Genomic DNA, 23451 nt, shown 5'->3' on the forward strand with positions numbered 1-23451 from the left:
AAAATGTAATATATTTTGATATATTATATTTTTAATTTTTTTTTTTTTTTTTAAGGTTTTAAATAAAAAGGCAAATATGGTTCCATTATAAAAAAAAAAAAAATTATATATTTATATAATGGGAAAATAATTGTATATTATGTTATTAAATGTATTATAATAATGTTTTATGTTAAACATATTTGATGTATTTATAACACAAAATAAAATATTTTATGTGATTTTTTTAGTTATAGTTTTTATCATAAAATAATATACGTATCACAATAAAAAATGAAAATCCATTATACTAATATATTATTGTTTGCTCTTCCATTAAACATATTGGTATGATTATGTGATAAATATATAAAATATTCATAAATATAATTATTATATCTATATGACTTATATATATAGTTTAAATATACATATTAATTACAAATATATAAAATCATAAACTACAAATAAACATTACATATATATGTCACCATTTTTTATAGGTAAATACCCACAAAAAACCACACACCACAGCACGTCATACACAAAAAATACCAACCACAAGGTCATTAAGCGAATGTGAATTGTATGCACCTGTCAACTATTATAGTGACCCACAAATGAAAGAAGTGATGGATAATTTCAATAAACAGACACAACAAAGATTTCATGAATATGACGAAAGGATGAAAACTACACGCCAAAAATGTAAAGATAAATGTGATAAGGAAATCCAAAAAATTATATTAAAAGATAAATTAGAAAAAGAATTAATGGACAAATTTGCTACGTTAGACACGGATATACAAAGTGACGCCATTCCATCATGTGTTTGTGAAAAGTCGATAGCAGAAAAAGCGGAAAAAGGATGCTTGAGATGTGGTTATGGTCTAGGAAGTGTTGCACCAATGATTGGATTAACTGGTTCAGTTGCTGTAAATGTGTGGAAAACTGCAGAACTTGCAGCGGCTATGGAATTAGCTAAACAAGCAGGTGCTGCGGCCGGTATTAAAGCAGGACATTTGGCGGGTACTAAAGTTGTTATTGATCAATTACACACATTGGGTATATACTTTGTAGGTGGTAAACCATTGGAATCAATTATTCATGTAACAAATTATATGAATGTGTCTGTCATTTATGATAAAGTTTATTCTCATTATACCACGTTATGTACACCTCGTTTTGTTATTGATCGCCCTGTCGGTGATTTTATATTTAGTGGTCCTGTTTGCAATTTGGTTCAGCCAAATCATCAAGGTATATGGGTTAAAAGTTCAGCACAAGCTATTATAAAAAAAAAGGTAGAAGAAGCTGTTGCAGAAGGTACACAAGCTGCTGACGTAGTTGCTAAGAATACTGCTGATGAAGTTACAAAAGCAGCTATAAAGACGAGCACAGAAGCTATAGATGCTGCAACTACTACTTACTATACTCCCATAATAGCATCCATCGTTGCAATAGTACTTATAGTTTTAATTATGGTGATAATATATAAGATTTTACGTTATCGAAGAAAAAGAAAAATGAAGAAAAAACTCCAATATATAAAACTATTAGAAGAATAAATATGTTTTGTTAGGTTGGTGTTGGTAGAATGTTTGGAACACATATTGTTTTTCTTTGAACTCACCATATTTTTCATTATTATTAATAATTTTTATATGTATTAAGTTTTTATATATTATTTATTTTTCTATAATCTTATTTATTTTCTAAATATATTTTATTTATTGAATAATGTAGTTTTAATTTATATTAAATACTTCACTCATATATATCATTATATCTAATCTTTTAAAACATTATGTAACTTATATTTATTAAATATCTCAGATATTTTTCAGTGAAATATATAATAAAACAAATAAAACGTATATTATATAATGATTACTATGATTACTATTATTATTAATATTATAAAAAACATATTATTAAAAATATAATTACATCTGTATTTATATAATTTAATTTAAAACCAATAATTATATTATTTCAATTCACAATTATCTTCTTAAAAAACATATCATATTATATATTATGTTATTTATTTATACTTATTTCATAATTTATTTTATTATTATTTTTTTTATAAATTCTACTAATACAATGAATTCACAAAAATATTTAACTTATAAGAATTATAATAATTACACGTAATATAACAAATAGATAGAATACATAAAAGAACTAATAAAAACAAAAAAAATACATGAAAAAAAAAAAAAAAAAAAAGAAAAGAAAAACGAATAATGAATATTTTTTATTCTAATATAATAATACACTTTTTCGTTATTTTCTTCCTTTTTAATTTTTATTGTTGTTATTATTGTTTTTTTAGAATAATATGTAAATATTACTTTTTTATATATATTTATTTGATAATATGTATATATTTATGAGATATAATTTCATATATATTTCATAATTTATATTGTTCTTTTTAATTTTTTTTTAAGTGTTATTTGTTTCTATATTACGTATGCATTGATTTATTACATTATATTTTTATATATATTAAGTGGCAAAAAGAAAAAAAAAAAAAATTTGTTTATTAAATATTTTTTCTTCTGTAAAATGTTTTCCTTTTTTGTTTATATTTATATTTATATATTTTTTTTTTTTTTGTTATTTTTTATATATATGAAATTTGTATGATATATTTCAATTTTTTTTTTTTTTTTTTTTTTTTTTTTTTTTATATATATGAAATTTATATGATATATTTCAAATTTTTCTTTTTTTTTTTTTTTTTTTTTATTATTTTATATGTAAACACATTTAGGAAAAAAAAATTATAATAATAATTTTTATATATATATATATTTTTTTTTTTTTTTTTTTAATATAATAAAAAGTAAAAATTATAAAATAAAAAATAAAAATATTAAATTTTTAAAGTACTGTTATCACTAATAAAATTAATAGTTATACTGTTAATTACTACTTCTAATAATATTACTATTAATAGTAGTATTAATAACAATAATACAAATAGTAATATATTATTATATTCAATGCGTTTCCAATAGTTTATGTTTTTTAATTTAAATAATTTTAACTATTATTGTTATCATATTAAATATATATATATAATACAATATAATTATGATATATATATGTACATATATATAATATAATTTGTAACACTAAAAATTAAATACAAAAAAAAAAAAAAAATACACAAACAAAAAATATAATATAACATGAACAATTAAAAAATATAACATAATACACAAATATAAAATATAATATAATACACAAATCAAATATAATATAACATCAACAAATAAAAAATTTAATATAATGCACACATAAAAAAAAAATCAAACAAATATACATTCATACGTATATATTATATATCCCACACATCTGCTATAGGATATTTTTCTTTCACCAATTTCGTATTTACATCCATTTCAATTTGTACTTTACTAGGTACATCCATAGCATTACTATCCGTAGTTGATGCATCATGATCATTTACATCATAATAAATATCATCTTGCACATCATAATAAGGTTCATTATATTTATCCAGATCCTCCAAGATAGTATCCATATTATTAAATTGATTTATAGGTTTAGGATTATCCATATGTATTTGTATAGAAACATCGGTATTCAACGTTTTGTTACTATCACTAGGGTGAGTGTTACCACTATGTGTCTCATTTTCCCACTCTTCTTTTAATTTGGCTAACCGCTCATTATCATTTTTCAACTTTTCGCACATATCTCTATGTCTATCTAGCCATTTATGGAATAGTTCCAGTTGGTTGTGGATGGGGTCACTATTTGTTAGTTTGGCAACACTATGTATACTTGTTTGTTTCACATGATTTGTCCCAAATAATTCGTTTTCTTTTCTTTTTAGCACTTCATCATATATATCAATATGTTGATTACCACTTAATGTGTCATTAATTAAATCGATACCAGAATATACATTATTTGATACATATTTTGGATCATCCATAATATTAGTACTCATATTAATATTATAACTATATTGTTCTCCAGTATATAAATCCCTATCATGAATAGAAGTAATAAAAGGTTTTTCTTGATTATTATCAAAATATAAAGTATTCGGTTGTGTATTGAATGGAATATCACCACTACTATAATCATTTGGTTGATTTTGTAACATATTAGATATAAATTCATGTTTCAATTTATTCCACTCATTATCTGTAATTTTACTACTAGGTATACCATCACTTTGTATATCATTTTGTGTATCACTAGGTGTGTTTTTACCACTAGCTGTTGTGTTGTTACCACTAGCTGTTGTGTTGTTACCACTAGGTTCTAGTACTACTTCGATCAATGTTTTATATTTAGGACTATCAGGTACATATATATCATTGATATCCATTTCTTCATATTCACTTTCGGAGGAAGTTACATCAGTAGTATCAGACATAAATGCATATTTTTCATCCCCACTAGTATCTCCTTCCATATATATGTATGTTCTGCCTTTGTATGTACCACTTCTATATGGTATGTACCTATTTTTGGATTCCAATGTAGGTATTCCATAATCTCCTTTGTGGATATCAAGTACACGTAACAGGTCAACAGGAGATTTAGGTTTTTTCTAGAATAAAAAAATAAATATATATGTATGTAAGTATTTATATGTGTATGTATTTAGGTATTTATGTATGTATGTATATGTAGGTATATGTGTTTGTATTTAGGTAGGTAGGTATATGTGTATGTGAATATATATGTTGGGTTATATATATATACATGTATGTATGGGTATGTATGTATATATAAATATATTTTTGCATATATATGTATGTAATTTTTTTTTTGTTTTTATTTAAACATAATTTTTTTTTTACTTTTTTTTTTTTTTTTTTGATATAAAATTTTTTTTTTATTTTTCTTTTTTATTTAAATTTCTATTTAATTCTCATTGTATAAAATTTTTTTTTTATTTTTATTTTAATTTTTATTGTTCTAAAATTTCTTTTTCTTTTTTTTTTTTTTTTTTATTTTTTTTTTTAAATAACTATGTTCCTATATTCCTTTTTCTTATTTCCTTTTTTTTCTTATTCAATTTTAAATACATAAATATATATAAAACACATACATATTTCCAAACACATACACATATAAATACATCCTTTTACCTTAAGTAAAAAGGAACTCAACGCAGCAAACGCAATTCCTACACTTAGAGGAAAAGCCGAAATCGACATCATTTCCGGTAATATGGAGATATATGTGGGTTTTTTTTATGTGTTTTTCTTTTTTTTTTTTGTATTTAATTTTTAGTGTTATAAATTATATTATATCATATATATGTACACATATATAACATGATTGTATTGTGTTATATATTATGTTATATTTTATAATTTTGTGATCTCATTATATACAATCATATGTATATGTATAGTGTTATATATATTAATTATAATCACATAAGTAGTTAATATTATTTAGATTAAACATATTAAATATTATAAAAATAAATATATAATTTACACTCGTTTCACTAAAAAAAAAAAAAAAATAAATAAATATAAATAAATAAAATAATTTAATGACCACATAACATTAAACAAAAAAATATATATATATATATTGTTATAAAAATTCAATTATCATGGTATCCTTGTATTAAAAAATCCAAAATTCACAAAACATTAAATTGAATTTAATATCATAAAACCATATATTTATTCATTTAATAATTTGATATATTGCAGTTTTTTATTCACTTTTTTTTTTCTACGATAACGTAAAATTAAATATATTATCACCATAATTAAAACTATAACTACTATTGCAACGATGGAAGCAATAATAGCAGTCTGGCAACCACCATATGTAGATTCTACCGCACCCACCTTTGCTTTTGTAAGTGCTGTTGTTTCGGATGCCAACTTTGCATCATGTGCAGCCCTACCAATATCTCCGAAATTCCCAACGTACAATGTACCACTCTTCGTGTGTATTGTCGTATTATAAAAAATAGTATTTCCTCCTTTTCCATTCGAATACAAACCACCTATTACATTCTTAGCACTTTCTACTAAAGCATCACCATTATTATATGTTAATTTATTAACAATTGAACTCAAATTAACAAATCCTTCACTTGGTTTAAAAACGGTACCCAGTTCTTCAATTTTAAGGCTGACAGCATTCATACCAGCTTCAATAGCGGCATCAGTAGCCTCAGCTAAGGCCGCTTTTTTTGCAGCTGTGATTGCCGTAGGTTTCCAGGCATATAGCGCACCTTCAGCAATTCCTACTAATACTCCTGAAGAGGGTGCAACAATCCCCCCCAAATTTTGTGCACATTTTAGGCATTCTTTTTCCAATTTGTCGGCCATTGATTTTTCGCAAATACATGTAGGTATATCATTGGTATCTATCTTTGTTTCTAATGTGGTCAACTGTTGTTCCATTTGTTTTTCTAATCTGTCTTTTAAAATAATTTTTTGTATTTCTTTATCGCATTTATCTTTACATTTTTGGCGTGTAGTTTTCATCCTTTCGTCGTATTCTTCAAATCTTTGTTGTGTCTGTTTACTGAATTTAACCATTACTTCTTTCATTTGTGGATCGTCGTCATAGGTGGCAGGTGCATATAATTCACATTCGCATAATAGCCTGGTATTTGGTGGATGATGTGGTGTGGTGCTGTTATGGTTCCTTTGATTATATATCTATACAAAATGGTCACATATATATGTATATTATAATTAGTTCTTTTTTATTTTATATATATATGTTATAAATATGTATGTTTTTATGTTTATATATATATGTATATTTGGACTATATATATATAAAAATTATATATACGATATCGTAATATATTTATATATAAATATATATATTATATTATAATATGATTATATTAATCCTCTTTAATATATATGTGACATGGAATTACCAATATATTTAATGGAAGCTCAAACAATAATATATTAATATAATGGATTTTCATTTTTTATTGTGATACGTATATTATTTTTTGATAAATATTATAACTAAAAAAATCACATAAAATACTTTATTTTATATTATAAATAAATTAAATAAAAATGTTTAACATAAAATATGATTATAATTTATTTAATATAATTAACAATTATTTTCCCATTATGTAAATATATTTTTTTTTTTATAGTGGATCCACATTTGCCATTTTATTTATTACAAAAAAAAAAAACAAAAACGTAAAAAAATTAATATTAAAATAATTTATCAAAACATTCTGCATTTTTTATAATTTTTTTTAATTTTTAATTTTTAATGAAATTTAATTTTAAATCAACACAATAAATTATTATGGTTATTTTTGGTTTATTTTTTTTTTATTTTTTTCATTTTTCTCAATAATATCTAACGATATAGTAATAATACAACATATTTCTGTGTTGTAAATTATTTACAAATGTGCAAAACCAACGTTTTGGAAATTGTGTATGACATATATATAATACCAATTTATAATATATATATATGAAATACTTATGAAATAGTTATTAAAACATATAATTTCGTAACATTGTTGTTATAAAAACAATTAACAACAAATATTTTATAACATAATAAATGATATAAAATCTTCTTCAAATAATAATATATACATATATATTAATAAATAAATTTTCATATATTATGTTATTTGTTTTGTTCTAAAATTTATTGTATGTTATAAAATTCCCTCTAATTTATCTATGTTGTTACTAAGATTAATATTATTTTTTTTTTTTTATAAAAATATTACAAATAAATTAAAACGTTAATTTATCATTAAAGTAGTAAATTATATAATTATCGCAAAAAATATAAATATTTATTATTATTAAAAAAAAAACAAATAACAAAATAAGATATTATACGTACTATTACATAATACATTCTATTGTTTTATGTTATTCAAATATATTATAATCATAACGTGTATTATTATATATATATTTCTTAAAATAGAAGTTATGGTATTTTACAACTTATGATACATTAATTTTATTATTACATGTTGTAACAAAATAATTAATTACTACATATTTTAATAAATATATTATTATACAATAAACAAATAACGCGACATTATATATACTATGGAAAAACAAGGAATCATTTATTTTTATTTTATACGTAATTAGAAGCGTTAAAAAAAAATTCTTCATATTTCTTAAAAAGAATTTATTTCCTATATTGATGATGATAGTACGTATGAATACAAAAAAAAAAAAAAAAAAAAAAAGGATATCATATAAATATTGTTATTCCAATACAATTATTATATATGATATATTATATTGTTACTATTTTATAATAATAATTATTGTACGATTAGGTTAATTCATTTTTATTATATAATAATGTGTTGATATATAGATATATAGTGTTCACAATATTTTTGTGGTTAAAAAAAAATATATATATATACATATATATTACATTTTTTTTAATATGTGTCCTGTAATAACATAACACATATTTTAATTTATTGAAAAGGAAAAAAATTAACAAATAAAATAAGATAAAAAATAATTAACATAATATATTATTTTACACATGACATACAAATGTAAAATAATAATAAATATGTATTATATATATTATAAAAATAAAATGATAAAAATTATAAGGATTAATGTTATTAATTATAATTATATTTATTTATATTAATATAATTATATTTAAAATAATATATCAATATGAGTTTAATAATATAATATAATATAATATAATATATTCCATTATATATATTTTTATATATAATTTATTAAATATATATATTACAAAGTATTCTTAAAGAGTCTATAATAAATAAATATATATGCATATATATTAACAATATATATTTATATAAAATCTTTATTAAAAAAAAATATATACAATTTACACTCATTTCACTAAAAAAAAATAAATAAGTAAAAATTAAATAATTTAATAAACACATAAGTATAAACAAAAAAAAAAAACATTATAGGAAAAAAATAATTTAATGTTATAAAAATTGATTTATCATAATATTCATGTATTATATATCTAAATTTCACAAAACATTAAATTGAATTTAATATCATGAAACCATATATTTATTCTTTTAATAATTTTGTGTATTGGTCTTTTTTATTAATTTTTTTTTTTCTACGATAACATAAAACTAAATAAATAATTATCATAACTAAAACTATAATTAATATTGCAACAACAGAAGCAATAATAGCAGTCTGGCAACTAGCATATATAGATTCTACTGCAACAGTGCTAGTTTTTATAACTTCTTCAGTAGCCTTTTTTGATGCTTCTCCTGCAGCATTTTTGGCATTTGAGACGATATTTTCTATAGTTTTATTATAAGATCATTGAATGAAACACTACTGCGTTGGACGTTCGCTGCAGCTGTAGATTTTTGCATCACCCAAGTGCAAAAAGTCTCACGAGCAACAGGGCCAGAGCGAGTGCCAGATAAATAAAATATACATGACGATGGCTCATATTGATTATTTATAGCACTAGAAATGAATGTAGCATTATGATAATTTGTTGCAGTAAAATAGGATACCAATGGCTGACCAGCTATATTTTGTACACCCAATTCTTTTAATCCAGCAATAACTGCGTTCTTACCTGCATCTGCAGCGGCCGCAGCACCTGCTTGTTCAGCAGCTTCCTTAGCTAATTCCATAGCCGTGGCAGTAGCAGAGGTTTTCCAACCATAGATACCTAATCCCCCGAATAATCCAACACCTAATGCAACACCTCCTAGTCCACACCCACACCTAAGACAAATGTTTTCCACTTTTTCTTCTAATGATTTTTCGACTTTATCTTCTAATGATTTTTCGACTTTATCTTCTAAAATAATTTTCTGGATTTCTTTATCACACTGTTCTTTACGTTTTTTGCGTTTTTCTTGCATACGTTCTTCGTATTCTTCAAAACGTTGTGAGGTTTGTCGATCAAAATTTTCCTTCACAGATTTCATATCCTCATCATTATCATAAATTGACGATCGGATGTCACATTCGCTTAATATTCTTGAGGTAGTAGTTGATGTATGTGGTGTAATGTATGTTATATTATTATTATGCTCCTATAAAGAATTTATTATATATATATGTATGTTATATTTAATTATAATTTATAATTTTTTGTATTTCTAATAAATATGTATATTGTAAATTTACATAAATAATAAAAAATTACATATATATATATATATATATATATATATAATAATAATAATCATTTTTTTTATTCATACATATGATGATGATATCAATAAATTTAATGGAACGGAAAATAATAATATTTTATAATAGTGCAGTTTCATATTTATTATGATACTCATATTATTCTATGATTAAAATTATAATTAACTAATTAATATATAAAAATATATTGCGTTTTATTAAAAGAATTACATATGTTTAATCTAAAATATTATTATAGATCCATAATATAATGCACAATTATTTTCCCATTATAAAAATATATTTTTTTACTACAACCATATTTTTCCCTTTTATTCAAAACTAATAAAAAAAAGTATTAATTAATATTTTTAAAAAATAATATAATAAAACCTTTTACATTTTTTATAATTTTGCATTTTAATTTCTAATAAAATCTAATTTTATATCATACGATAAATTGTTATATTAATTTTTTTTTTTTTTGTTCTTAAACATTTATGTAACAAGTAAAATTATAGATACAAACAACTTTTTTTCTTTTTTGTGTTGTAAATAATATACCAATGTGTAGAACAATAGTTGTTATGGGTGTAAACCACATATATATAATGATAGCTCTCATGATTTTTATCAAATAAATATCCCAAAAAATTTTCTAATATAAATACTATTGTGGAACTAACAACAAATTTCCTTGTAATTTTTGAAATATAATATTAATCTTAAAACTAATATAATAAAATGTTTTGTATGTATATTTTAATATTTATATATTTTCTTTTTAGTTCATTTTATTTTTGTTGCTATGAATTATTGTATGTTAGAAAATTCTCTCTATTGTATCTATTATTTTACGTTACCTAATTAATTTATATATATATATATATATATATATATATATATATATAATAGGATATTTAAATGAATTATATATTAAAAAATAATAAATTATAAATTTTTAATAAATTAAAAATATACTATTATTACAAGAATATAATTTAAAATATTTTCCAAATATGCCACATACTAATCTACAGTATTTTATATTTTTTTGTATAAGTATAAATATAAATAATATAATTTTAATATATTTATAATTTGTAGGTTGTGAAGCATCAAATATATATATTATATTTATATATTACGAAATATCATATATTATTTGTACAATACATAACAAATTAATAGTATTATTATATTATAATAATAGTTTTCTTAATGATATACTTTTTAAAAATAATCTTATAATAATTACTACAATTTTATAATAAAAAGAATAATAATAATAAACGTTTTATAAAAATATATAAATAGAATAAATAAACTATATATATGTTTATTTTTAATAGTTCATAAATTATTAATATTCATATATTGTTTTAAATTTCATATTATATTAATTATATGCATTAAAATAGTATAATATAAAGTATATCATATGAATATTATTATTATAATAGAATTATAATTATAATATATAATATATTGTTACTATTTTATAATAATATTTATTGTACAATTAGGTTAATTCATTTTTATTATATTGTCATGTGTTGATAATTCGATATATCGATATGTCGTGTCGAAAATAATTTTGTAGTTGGTATATTATACAAATTATATATATATATATTTATATTTGTTCTGTAATAATACACATATTCTATTTTATTAAAAGGGAAATTATAAAAAGAAAGAAGATAAAAAATAATTAACTTAACATTTTATATTACACATGATATTGTAATGTAAGGTAATAATAAATATTTATTATATATATTATAAAGATAAAATGATAAAGTTAAATGTTATTAATTACAATTATATTTATTTATATTAATTTATATAAATATAATTAAATTTTAAATAATATATCAACATAGGATTAATAATATAATATATTTATTCTATAATATATTCCATTACATATTATTTTATATAAAATTTTTTAATATATATGTTACAAGGTGTTCTTAAAGAATGTATTATAAATAAATAAATATGTATATATATATATATATATATATATATATATATATAATTTTAATTAAAAAAGTATATATAAATTACACTCGTTTCACTAAAAAATAATAAATAATTATTAATTAAATAATTTAGTAACGACATAACAATAAACAAAAACAAAAATTATAGCAAAAAAAAATATAATGTTATCAAAATATAATTATCATAATATCCTTTTTTTTAAAATCTTAAATTCAAAAAACATTAAATTGAATTTAATATCATGAAACCATATATTTATTGATTTAATAATTTTGTGTATTGTAGTTTTTTATTCATTTTTTTTTTTCGTCCATAAAGTAAAATTAAATAAATTATTATCATAACCAAAACTATAATCAATATGACAGTTACAGAGTAACCAATTGCGCTGTACGCATTGGAAACTGTAGCTGTTACCTTAACAAGTTCATCAGCTTCAACAGCTGTGATTTTCTCAACAGAAGCTTTTGTACCGGCTTCTACAATGTCATCAAGCCACGTATTCCTAGCAGTTACTATACCATTACACACTCGATACATAGGGCCATTGTAATTTGGACATGTGTTTTTAGTTGAATGGATAGCATTCATAATAGCATTAAAAAGACCATCGATAGTATTATAATTTGATTCATTAATGAAATTTGACAATGTTATATTAGATAAAGCTTTAAAAATATGTTTTATTTTTATTTGTGCAATGGCTGCATCTATACCTGCTTGAATAACAGCTTGCTTAGCAGTTTCATAAGCCATAGCTGTCGCAGCGATTTTCCAACCATAAGTACCCAATGCACCGAATATTCCAACACCTGCTGCAACACCTCCTAACCCACACCCACACCTAAGACAACCTTTTTCCACTTTTACTGCTAATGATTTTTGGATTTTATCTTTTGCAATAATTTCTTGTATATCTTTATCACATTGTTCTCTACATTTTTGTCTGTTTTTGTTCATACGTTCATTGTATTCTTCAAAACGTTGTGATGTTTGTCGATCAAAATCGTGCATTATTTCTTTCATTTCTGGGTCATCATCATACATGGAAGTATATAGTTCACATTAGCATAATGATCTATATGATTTTATTGGTTCTGTGTTTTTCATATTGGCTGTATTGTAATGGTTCATTTGGTTATTTACCTATAAAAAATGGTGATATATATATGTGATATTTATATGTAGATTATTTTATATATATAAATATTATATTGTTATAATAATGGTTATTATATCCATACCTGCGATGGTGATAATAACAATATAATTAATGTAAAAGAAAATAATAATATGTTATAGCAGTGAACTTTCATTTTTATTGTTATTCGTATATTATTTTATGATTATACATATAATTAATTTAAAATATAATACCTTATTTTATTTTGTAAATAAATTAATTATGCTTAAACTAAAATTTTTATATAGCCTTATAATATAATACACGATTATTTTCCCTTTATGTAAATATATATTTTTTTACTGGATCCATATTTGCTTTTTTATTTAAAACACAAAAAAAAAAAAATAAATAATTAATTAATTAAATTTTAAAAAAAAATAATATAATAAAACATTTCAATATTATTTATAATTTTGAATTTGTATTTCTAATGAAATATAATCTTATGTCATATCATAAATTGTAATAATAATTTTTTTTCTTTTTTACTTTTTATTTTTTTATTTTTATACATGTTAATAACAAGTAAATGTGTAGTTACAATAAAAAACATGTTTATATTTACTTTTTAAATTATATGAAAATGTGTACAGTAATATTTGTAAAAGATGTAAAATACATATATTAGAACTTATTATAACATATATGCAGGTAATAAATATCCCAACAGAAACCTTGTATCATTACTATTATATAAAAAAATTAAATACAAACATATTATATCATAATATATGATATAAAAAAAAAAATTTAAATAATAGTAAAAAAAATAATTAAATTTGGTTATTTTCATAATTTTTTTTTTTTTTGTTCTAATATTTGTTGTACGTTTACGTTTCTCTCTAATTTATCTATGTTATTACTAAGATTAATATTATTACTTCTATTTTGTACAAATATATTACAAAGTATTTAAAAAATATATTTATTATTAAAATACAAAATATATGTAAAAATATATATATATATATATATATATATATATATATTTATTTATTATTGTTAGAAAACAAAAAATTAAATAAAAATATTAAGAAAAAGAGAAATTACACAAACTATTACATACTATAATGCATTTTTTTCTTTAGTGTTTATGTTATTAAAATATATTTTTTTCATAATATATATTAAATCACGTCATATACTATTTTACAATTTATCTTATATTAATTGTATTATTACTTGTTCTAAAATTATAATTCTAAATATGTTATTTTAATAATTATATTATAATAATTGCTATTATAATAAATTACATATTATATTAAACAAGTAACACGATATTATTTATATACTATAAAAATACAAGGAATTGTTTATTTTTGTATTTTATACGTAATTAGAATATTTAAAAAAAAATAATAATGGAATACACATATTACATTATATGTTATATTTACATATAACATAGTAATGCATATTTTATAGTAAATTAGTTTGCAAAACCTTATAAATAATAATAAATATAATTTAAATAATCATCTTATACTTAATAAGCAATAATAAAATCCAATCATATATAAACTTAAGCAAGGAAATTTAAATGAGGTGTAACTTAATTTTCCTTTTTGGTTCTCATGAGAAATATGCAAGGGGGGAATAATACAATTTTTTTTTTTTTTTTACTCCTCAGTAACTTTATCATATTTTTGATTAACATATAAAGAATGAAATTATGACATATAATAATATATATATATATATATATATTTATATATTTACATATTGTACAATATAAAAATAATTAATTTATAAACAATCTATAATATAATATTTTGACACAAATGTGTATGTATTTCTTATTTTATTTCAAAAAAATTATTAATATTAAATAATATAAATTTTTCAAAATATATATTTCATATTTATACTACTGTTTTTTTAAATAAAAATATATTTACTTAAAATGTTATTAGTATTCAAAAAAAATGACAATCATAAATAAAATATACACATGTTCATATAATAGATCTAATAAATGTTAATTATTATTTTATATTTCATTAATTAAAATAAAAAAAAAACAATTAAGTTCTACTATATAACAATGCTTATTTTATATTATTTATTTATTATTTGTTCTTTGGTTTACTATAAAAATATATTCTCCATACCATTTATATTAATCATAAATAATATGGATAATAATTATCTATTCATTGTAAATTTTACACTTTAAAAATTAAAAATATTACTTTAATTATATATGTATATATATTATACGTAGATATAAATATATGTATATATATAATTATAAAACAAGCAAAAAAAAAAATATTTCAACGGAATCATATATAAAACTTATAATATATTAAAATTTACAACAAACTTAGAACAACTTAATTTCCATTTTCCTATTTTTTTTTTTTCTTTGCTGTTAATTTGTTTTTTTTTAATAAAATTAAATAATTCCATATTCTAACAAAAATATATATATATATATATTTATGTATCACTTTTATTTTCTGTTTTATCTTTACCCATCAATTTCCCTCTTGATGGCCACAACCACACAAGAAGACAAATAACAATTATAATGCTTAATAATATTATTCCTACAAAACTACTGAATGCTATAAATGAAGGAACAGCTGAAAAATAAATTGAAAAATTCATAACAGAAAATGTTCCGAATTGCAAAATACCTGCTAAAATCAATTGCCCTAGTACAGCACCTGACAATGTACCTAAATATATTCCTAGACCCTTCCAAAAATTAGACCCTTTAAATATTATGCTATATAATGAATTTTTAATTTTTGCCATAGTACCAACTGAATTAATTGTTTCTATCTGTTTAAATATTTCTTTGTTTTCATTTTTCATTAAATCCTTGACAAAATTTTCTTTTATTTTTTGAACCATTTGATCGTCATTTATTTCGTTTTGATTTAATATTACATTCGAATTTATATCTTTACATATTATATTTTTTTCTTCCATCTGTGTATTACTTGAAATATTCTCAACTCCTTTATCATTTTTATTTTTATTTCGTATTCTTTCATTCGTCATATTTCGTTGTTTATTTATTTCTTCATTATTTAAATTTTTTAACACATTATTATTATTATTATTGTTGTTGTTTTTTTTTTTTTTTTTATTTATTGATTTAATACTCATAGGCTTTTGTCTTTCTTTTTTTCTTCCCTCTTCAGTATTTTTGTCTTTTAATAAAACACCAGATTTGTCTTTTTTCTCAAACGGTTCTTCAACCATATGTTGTAATAAGCATCTCTTACTTGAAAAAAAGTAAAAATGATATTTACAACAATTTATATGTTTCTTCCATTTTATATCACTATTCTATAATGAAAAAAGGTACACAGATAATATATTTTTTATCATTATTATAAAATTTTTAAGAAAAAAAAAAATAAAACAAATATATATATATATATATATATATATATATATACATTTATTTGTATGTATTTATGTATAATAACTATATTTTATATATATTTTTTTCTTTTTTTTTTTTTTTTTTTTTTTTACTTTATAAATGATTAAATATAAGCATATTACAATTCCAACATCTAATATTATTACATGAAAAAAATTCATAATAAATTATTTTTTATTATTTTAATAACACTTCATTTAAAATAAATTAATAGAACAAAAATAAAATGATTATGTAATCCATTAGATTTATCATTATATCCGTTACATAATTATAAATAAAAAATAAAATAATTAATAATTTATTCTTTTACAAAAACATAATACTATATATTTAACATACTTTTTTTTTTTTTTTTTTTTTTTTTTTTTTTTTTTCTTTATATATTTCATTTTATTAAACTTTTTAACTTTAATCATATAATAAAAAATATGTAGCTATTTTTTTTAGGATCAAGTAATATTTTTTATTTTTTTATTATTATTTTTCTTTATCTTTTTCTTTTTTTTTTAATTAAAATTATTTTACAAAAACTAAAAAAAAATCCCAATAATTCTTACATATATAATAAAATTTTATGTTATATATATATATATATATATATATATAAAGATATATTAGTACATGGTATTATATATTTTTGATGAATTATTCTTTTTACCTTTTTTTATTATAAAAAAATAATTATTATATATAACTATAAATATATATATATATATATATATATATATATATATATATATATATATATATATATATATATATATATATGTATATATATAATATATGTAGTATCATATATAAGTTCTTTAAGTATCTATCTCTAAGTGGCTTATTAAATTATTCATATAAATAAAATATATATATATATATTAGCTTTTATAAATTTATAAAGGCAAAAAAAAAAAAAAAAAAAATATGGCATATATAATAAAAGATATATAATGTATTTTGTAATATAGAAAATAAACAGTCTAAAAAAAAAAAAAATAAAATATTTATAATAATACAATAATTAAAAAATTCATTTATTATAAAATATATTATTACATTAAAGTTAAGATTTTCTAATATTAAAAATAATGATGTAGATTTTATAATATATATAAATATATATTTATTTGTTTGTTTATTTATTTTAAAATAGTGATATAATATAAATATATTATAATTTTATATCATACAAACAATAAAAATAATTGTACAAGTTTAAAAAAAATTAAATCCTTTATCCATTTATATAATAATACAATTCAATATAACGCACTCTTATTTTATAAAGAAAACATATATATTTGTATATTTTTTCTTAACATATTTATATTTTATAAAATGATCACATTCATTTATCATTTTATATTAATTTAAAGGTATTAATTTATAATATACATAATGAACTACTTTCTGTCACTTTTTAATGTATCCTTATTTTTTCTCTTAATATTTAAATATTCATACAAAGTAATAAATAAATAAATAAATAAATAAATATTGATATATTAGTATTAATATATATTTTTTTCTTTCTTTCTCAGAATATAGTAAAAAAAGTTCTACAAGATAAATTTAACAAATCCATAATAACAATAAATATAGCAAGTCGAATACTAACAGAAAATAATAAAAAATGGTATAAGAAATATATTTATACATCAATATTTAGTGGAAATAAAAATCCACAAAAAAGAGAAAGAAAAAATGAAGAGGAAAATCAAAAAGACAATACAAAAGTGGATAATGATAATAATATGGAAAATGAGATGGAAAATCATATAGATGATTCTATAGACGACCCTATGGATGATCTTATGAATGATAAATGGGAACATCATAATTCATTGGAAGATAGAATAAAAGAATACTATACATTAACAGACCCATCAGATGGCGAAGAAAATAATTCATTTTTTAAAAAACTTAAATTAATTATGAATATATTAGATGAAGTGCATTCTGATTTATTAATAAATAATAGTGTTACAGATGGAAGTATTTTTTCTCCCGAACTTGTACCTATAAGTGTTTTATCAACCATGACATTAGCCTGTCCACCTATAGGAACTGTCACTCTTCCTTATATTACTAACAGAATAAATTTTTTGAATAGATATGAAGGACAAAATATACACACAGAACATGATTTAAAAATATTTAAATGAAATATATATATATATATATATATATATATATATATATATATATATATATATATATGTGTGTGTATATATATGTATACTTTTTTGTGTGAATTTTTAACATATATATATTTATTTATTTATTCATTTGTTTAGCTTATATATTCCTACGATTAATATCATATAAATTAATGATATAATGTAGTATCATTAATCCAATTAAAAAAAATTATTTTTTTTTTTTTATTTTTATTTTACATGATCATAAAATATTACTTTCTCAAATATCATAGATTCTACTAAGGTTATTTTTATTGGGGCTCATGTTATATAGATATAAAATATTTACTATTAATTAATATTGTATCTATTTCGTTATTTTTTTTTTATAGGGATTACATATATTATAATTAATTATAATATGTGCATATCACTAAATATATTATATATATATAATATTTTATTAATATAATATTTGTTTAAAAAATTTATAATTGTATAATTAATTTTTCGACATAACACTTTTACAGTCATATATCAATAAAAAAAAATTACATGAAATAATAAAATTTGTTCTATCCTATAAATAAAAATAATATATATGTATATATGTGTAATTGTCATTTAAATAAATAAAAGTAAGAAAGAAAGAAAGAAAGAAATTATTTTATATATTTATTATATTATATAATTATATTTAGGTACAATTCATAGAATTAACCTAAACGTTACAACGTAATAATTTATCTACACGCATAATAAAGGATAAATAAATAAATAAATAAATATATATATATATATATATATATATATATTATTTATTCAATAACATAATATTATATCCCAACATATATTTATACAATTTAATAAATAAATCAGCAAATGTTATATTTTATATGATTTTATGCAAATTTTATATTTTTTTTGTTTTTAATTTATAGCTCGTTATATATCTTATTAGGACATGTACGTTTAATGTATTTTGGATCTTTGTTATGACTAATATAATAAAAAGTTCATTTTTTTGTTAATTATATATTTACATGTAATACATAATTATATATATGTGTATTATTATTTATATTATTATACATGCTATATATCTTTTACTATGTATATAGATACTAACCCAAATAATAATATAATATATATATATATATATATATTTATGTGTCATAACATTTTTATATATATAATAAAAAATAAAATAAAATAATAAAAAAATAAAAGAAATATGTACTATATAATATTATATTATATAGCATTGATCTATGAATTTATTCTTATATAACAATATTGTAAGTATAATTATACAGCATAATTACATGTTATAATAATAATAATATATATTATTCAAGTAATAGTACTAATAATAAACATACGTAATATAATTTTTATTTTTATTTTTTCCCTCTTTCCTTTTTTTAATTTAACACAATAGCTTATATTACTATAAAGATATATGTTTTCTCTTTTATTTTATATTTCTTGTATAAATTAACAATAAAAAAAAAAATAAAATAAATATATAAATAATTAAATAAATAAATAAATATATATATATATATATATATATATATATATATATATAATAGTTGTGTTTTATTATAATATAACAACATAGTTGTTATTTTTAATATTATCTATGAATATTTTTTATAATTTATAGTAAAACGAAAAATAATAAGAATAACGCATGCACATATAATATAGAAATATACTTATGTATAATAGTTGTATAATAGGATAATAAATAACATATAATAATACAAATATATATATATATATATATATATATATATATATATATATATTTATAATTATTTGTTATTATTTTTATTTATTTTTTTTTTAATTATTATTTTTTTTTTTATTTTTTTTTTTTAATTATTATTTTTTTTTTTATTTTTTTTTTTTAATTATTATTATTTTTTTTTTTTAATTATTATTATTTTTTTTTTTTAATTATTATTATTTTTTTTTTTTAATTATTATTATTTTTTTTTTTTTTTTCTTTAGAATCCAGCACTTTTTCATATATCACATACATGTAATAATATAGCATTACATGAAATTTATTATTTATAAAATTATAATTATTATTATTTTAATTTATATAATATACAAATATTTAAAAAAAAAAATCAATGATAAAAAGTATTTTTTTTATAATATTATTACATAATATACATAATTCAAAAGAATAGATAATATAAATAATTCACATCTATATATTAGAATACACTATAAAGAAATAATAATAATAAAATATGTTTCATTATATTTATAAAATATATATTTTTACCATAATACTATGTGCATCTAATCTATTTAATAACGTAATATATAATAATATTTTATATGTTTTATTCAAATATTTATTTATATATAAAATATACATATATATATAAGTGTGTGTGTATTTATTTATAGAATGTAGTAGAAATTGGAACATACAAATTATCATACCATAATGGAGGGATACAATTCAGAATGTTAGCACAAAAAAACACAAATAAAAAACCATTCGGAAATACCTTAACGAATATATTGTTAAAAGATAAAGGCGGAAAAGGTAGTAAAAAAAAAAATCCTGATGATCAAATTTCATCTCTAGTCAGTTTAGTAGATAATATGAATATAACTCAAGAAAAAAAAGATAAAATCAAAAATCTCTCATTAAAATATATAAATAGTAGAGATGTAAAAGAAAAAAATGAATCAATTAATGAACTTCAAAAATATAGTAATAACGAAGAATGTAAAGAACAAATGGATAGTTATTTAATGCATCTTCGTATGCAAAATGATATAAAATGTTTAAAAAGAAAAAATTTGTGGAATAATATTGGGATTAATTCTATTACCTTATCCTTAATCATTATAATGATAGCATGTATGTTTGCTAGTTTTGGTGATGCTCAACTTATATATCTTCCTGCATTTTTTCTTTTAATTTTTATTATCTATATAGTTGCTCGTTATTTTCCTGACATGAAAATAGGTTTTAAAAAATTAAAAACAAAATTGAACACATTTTTTCAAAACAAAAAGCAAATAACAAAATAAATATTTTGTTATTTATTTAATCTAATATTATGATATATAATGTAATTAATTTTTATACGTTTTTTTATTTATTTTCATTTATTATAAATATTATAAATTACTTATTCACCCATTTGTTATTTTTTTTTCTTAAGTTTATAATATAACTAGCCAATGTATCACATAATTTTTTTTTTTTTTTCTAAATAATAAAACAGCTAGATGGCTAGCCAAAATAAATAATTATAAATAAATAAATAAATAAATATATATATATATATATATATATATATCTGTGAAAATACTTAAATTGTTATAAAAATGAAAAAAAAAAAATTATGATAAAAAAATAAATTGTTCACTTTTAAGTTTATATAAAAAAAAAACTTTTGTAAATATAAATTTAAAAGTAAAACATTTATATATATATATATGTGTGGGTGGTGGTGGGTGGGTGCTTCTATTATTATATTATGAAAAAATGTTATTTCTAATATTATTTAAAAAAATAACATATTCATTTATATGTACATTTTTCCTTTAATAAAATTTAATTTTTTTATTAATCCTTTATATATATATATATATATATATATATAATCCCTTATATGTGTGTGTACATATAATATATCCTCAATTAACCTTCTGTAATATCATTTTACCCAATGATTGTAATCCTTTAGCTCTTTTAAGCATCAAATTTGTATCTCCTTCTGCATTTTGTAATACTTTTTGTGCTGATCTTCTTACCGTTGTTTCAACATCACACAAAATAATTTTTAGAATATTCCTTAATATTTCTTCTAGTATTTCATTTTTTTCTTCCTCTAATAAATTTAATATATGTTCATAGTATAAATTATCTATGGCTCTATGTATATTATCTATACTATAGTCTATATTATTTATTATATCATCCAATACATAATTAGATGAGGATACATATTGTGCCTGCTTTATAAAAGGATTATTTTGTTCTTTAAAAGGATAATAATTTGTTATTATAGATATAAAACGACTTTTACATTGTCTCAAAACAATTGAATTTCTAATCATTCTCTCATTAGCTTCTTTTAAATATATATCTTTTTTATTTATACCAGAATTTGCTTTTTCTTCTAAAAAAATATTAGAAACATTCTCATATGTCCATCCTATAGATTCTAATATAAAATTAGAAAATGAAGACTTTAATAACATGCTAATTTCATTTTCCATTAACTTCTCCCATTCATCTTCATTATCTATATATAAATCTAATCTATCTTTTAATAATTCAGCTACTTCCTCTTCTCTTATATTTTGCCCTTCCATCATTTCTTTCATAATCATACCAACATAATAAAATATATCTTCAATAAAAATACTTTTCCCAAAAAATAATTTAACAAAAATAGGTACTTTGGTATTTTCAATATATTCATACATCATATCAGAGGTAAATATTAAATTAAAAAATATAAAAGGAACAATAATTATCATTTTATCTCATTC

General features: G+C 18.9%; 7 protein-coding genes and 2 pseudogenes across 7 annotated transcripts, besides 2 other annotated features; 3 read left to right on the top strand and 6 right to left on the bottom strand.

Annotated features, from left to right (window-relative positions):
* Positions 1-273: 273 nt before the first annotated feature.
* PF3D7_0600500 (rifin) lies at positions 274-1547 on the top strand (the record flags this gene model as incomplete). Its single annotated transcript, XM_960907.1, has 2 exons — positions 274-327; positions 483-1547. The coding sequence occupies 2 exons, from the start codon at positions 274-276 to the stop codon at positions 1545-1547; spliced, it is 1119 nt and encodes a 372-aa protein (XP_966000.1).
* A 1787-nt stretch (positions 1548-3334) lies between these two features.
* Positions 3335-5201, bottom strand: PF3D7_0600600 (erythrocyte membrane protein 1 (PfEMP1), exon 2; the record flags this gene model as incomplete). Its single annotated transcript, XM_024473448.1, has 2 exons — positions 3335-4585; positions 5130-5201. The coding sequence occupies 2 exons, from the start codon at positions 5199-5201 to the stop codon at positions 3335-3337; spliced, it is 1323 nt and encodes a 440-aa protein (XP_024328941.1).
* A 480-nt stretch (positions 5202-5681) lies between these two features.
* On the bottom strand, positions 5682-6961 carry PF3D7_0600700 (rifin; the record flags this gene model as incomplete). The annotated part of the gene is made up of 2 exons (XM_960908.1): positions 5682-6677; positions 6908-6961. The coding sequence occupies 2 exons, from the start codon at positions 6959-6961 to the stop codon at positions 5682-5684; spliced, it is 1050 nt and encodes a 349-aa protein (XP_966001.1).
* A 2110-nt stretch (positions 6962-9071) lies between these two features.
* On the bottom strand, positions 9072-10312 carry PF3D7_0600800 (annotated as a pseudogene).
* Positions 9072-10312: a sequence feature (rifin, pseudogene).
* Positions 10313-12437: 2125 nt separating this feature from the next.
* PF3D7_0600900 lies at positions 12438-13498 on the bottom strand (annotated as a pseudogene).
* Positions 12438-13498: a sequence feature (rifin, pseudogene).
* A 2315-nt stretch (positions 13499-15813) lies between these two features.
* Positions 15814-16935, bottom strand: PF3D7_0601000 (exported protein family 4; the record flags this gene model as incomplete). The annotated part of the gene is made up of 2 exons (XM_960909.1): positions 15814-16674; positions 16867-16935. The coding sequence occupies 2 exons, from the start codon at positions 16933-16935 to the stop codon at positions 15814-15816; spliced, it is 930 nt and encodes a 309-aa protein (XP_966002.1).
* Positions 16936-18166: 1231 nt separating this feature from the next.
* On the top strand, positions 18167-18933 carry PF3D7_0601100 (exported protein family 3; the record flags this gene model as incomplete). Its single annotated transcript, XM_960910.1, has 2 exons — positions 18167-18235; positions 18310-18933. 2 exons carry the CDS (start codon positions 18167-18169, stop codon positions 18931-18933), a joined length of 693 nt encoding a protein of 230 aa, XP_966003.1.
* Positions 18934-21179: 2246 nt separating this feature from the next.
* On the top strand, positions 21180-21978 carry PF3D7_0601200 (Pfmc-2TM Maurer's cleft two transmembrane protein; the record flags this gene model as incomplete). The annotated part of the gene is made up of 2 exons (XM_960911.1): positions 21180-21248; positions 21343-21978. The coding sequence occupies 2 exons, from the start codon at positions 21180-21182 to the stop codon at positions 21976-21978; spliced, it is 705 nt and encodes a 234-aa protein (XP_966004.1).
* A 612-nt stretch (positions 21979-22590) lies between these two features.
* Positions 22591-23439, bottom strand: PF3D7_0601300 (exported protein family 1; the record flags this gene model as incomplete). The annotated part of the gene is made up of 1 exon (XM_960912.1): positions 22591-23439. One exon carries the CDS (start codon positions 23437-23439, stop codon positions 22591-22593), a length of 849 nt encoding a protein of 282 aa, XP_966005.1.
* Between the last annotated feature and the right edge of the window lie 12 nt (positions 23440-23451).

The sequence above is a fragment of the Plasmodium falciparum genome (assembly GCF_000002765.6).
Source record: "Plasmodium falciparum 3D7 genome assembly, chromosome: 6".
Taxonomy (NCBI): Eukaryota; Apicomplexa; class Aconoidasida; order Haemosporida; family Plasmodiidae; genus Plasmodium; species Plasmodium falciparum.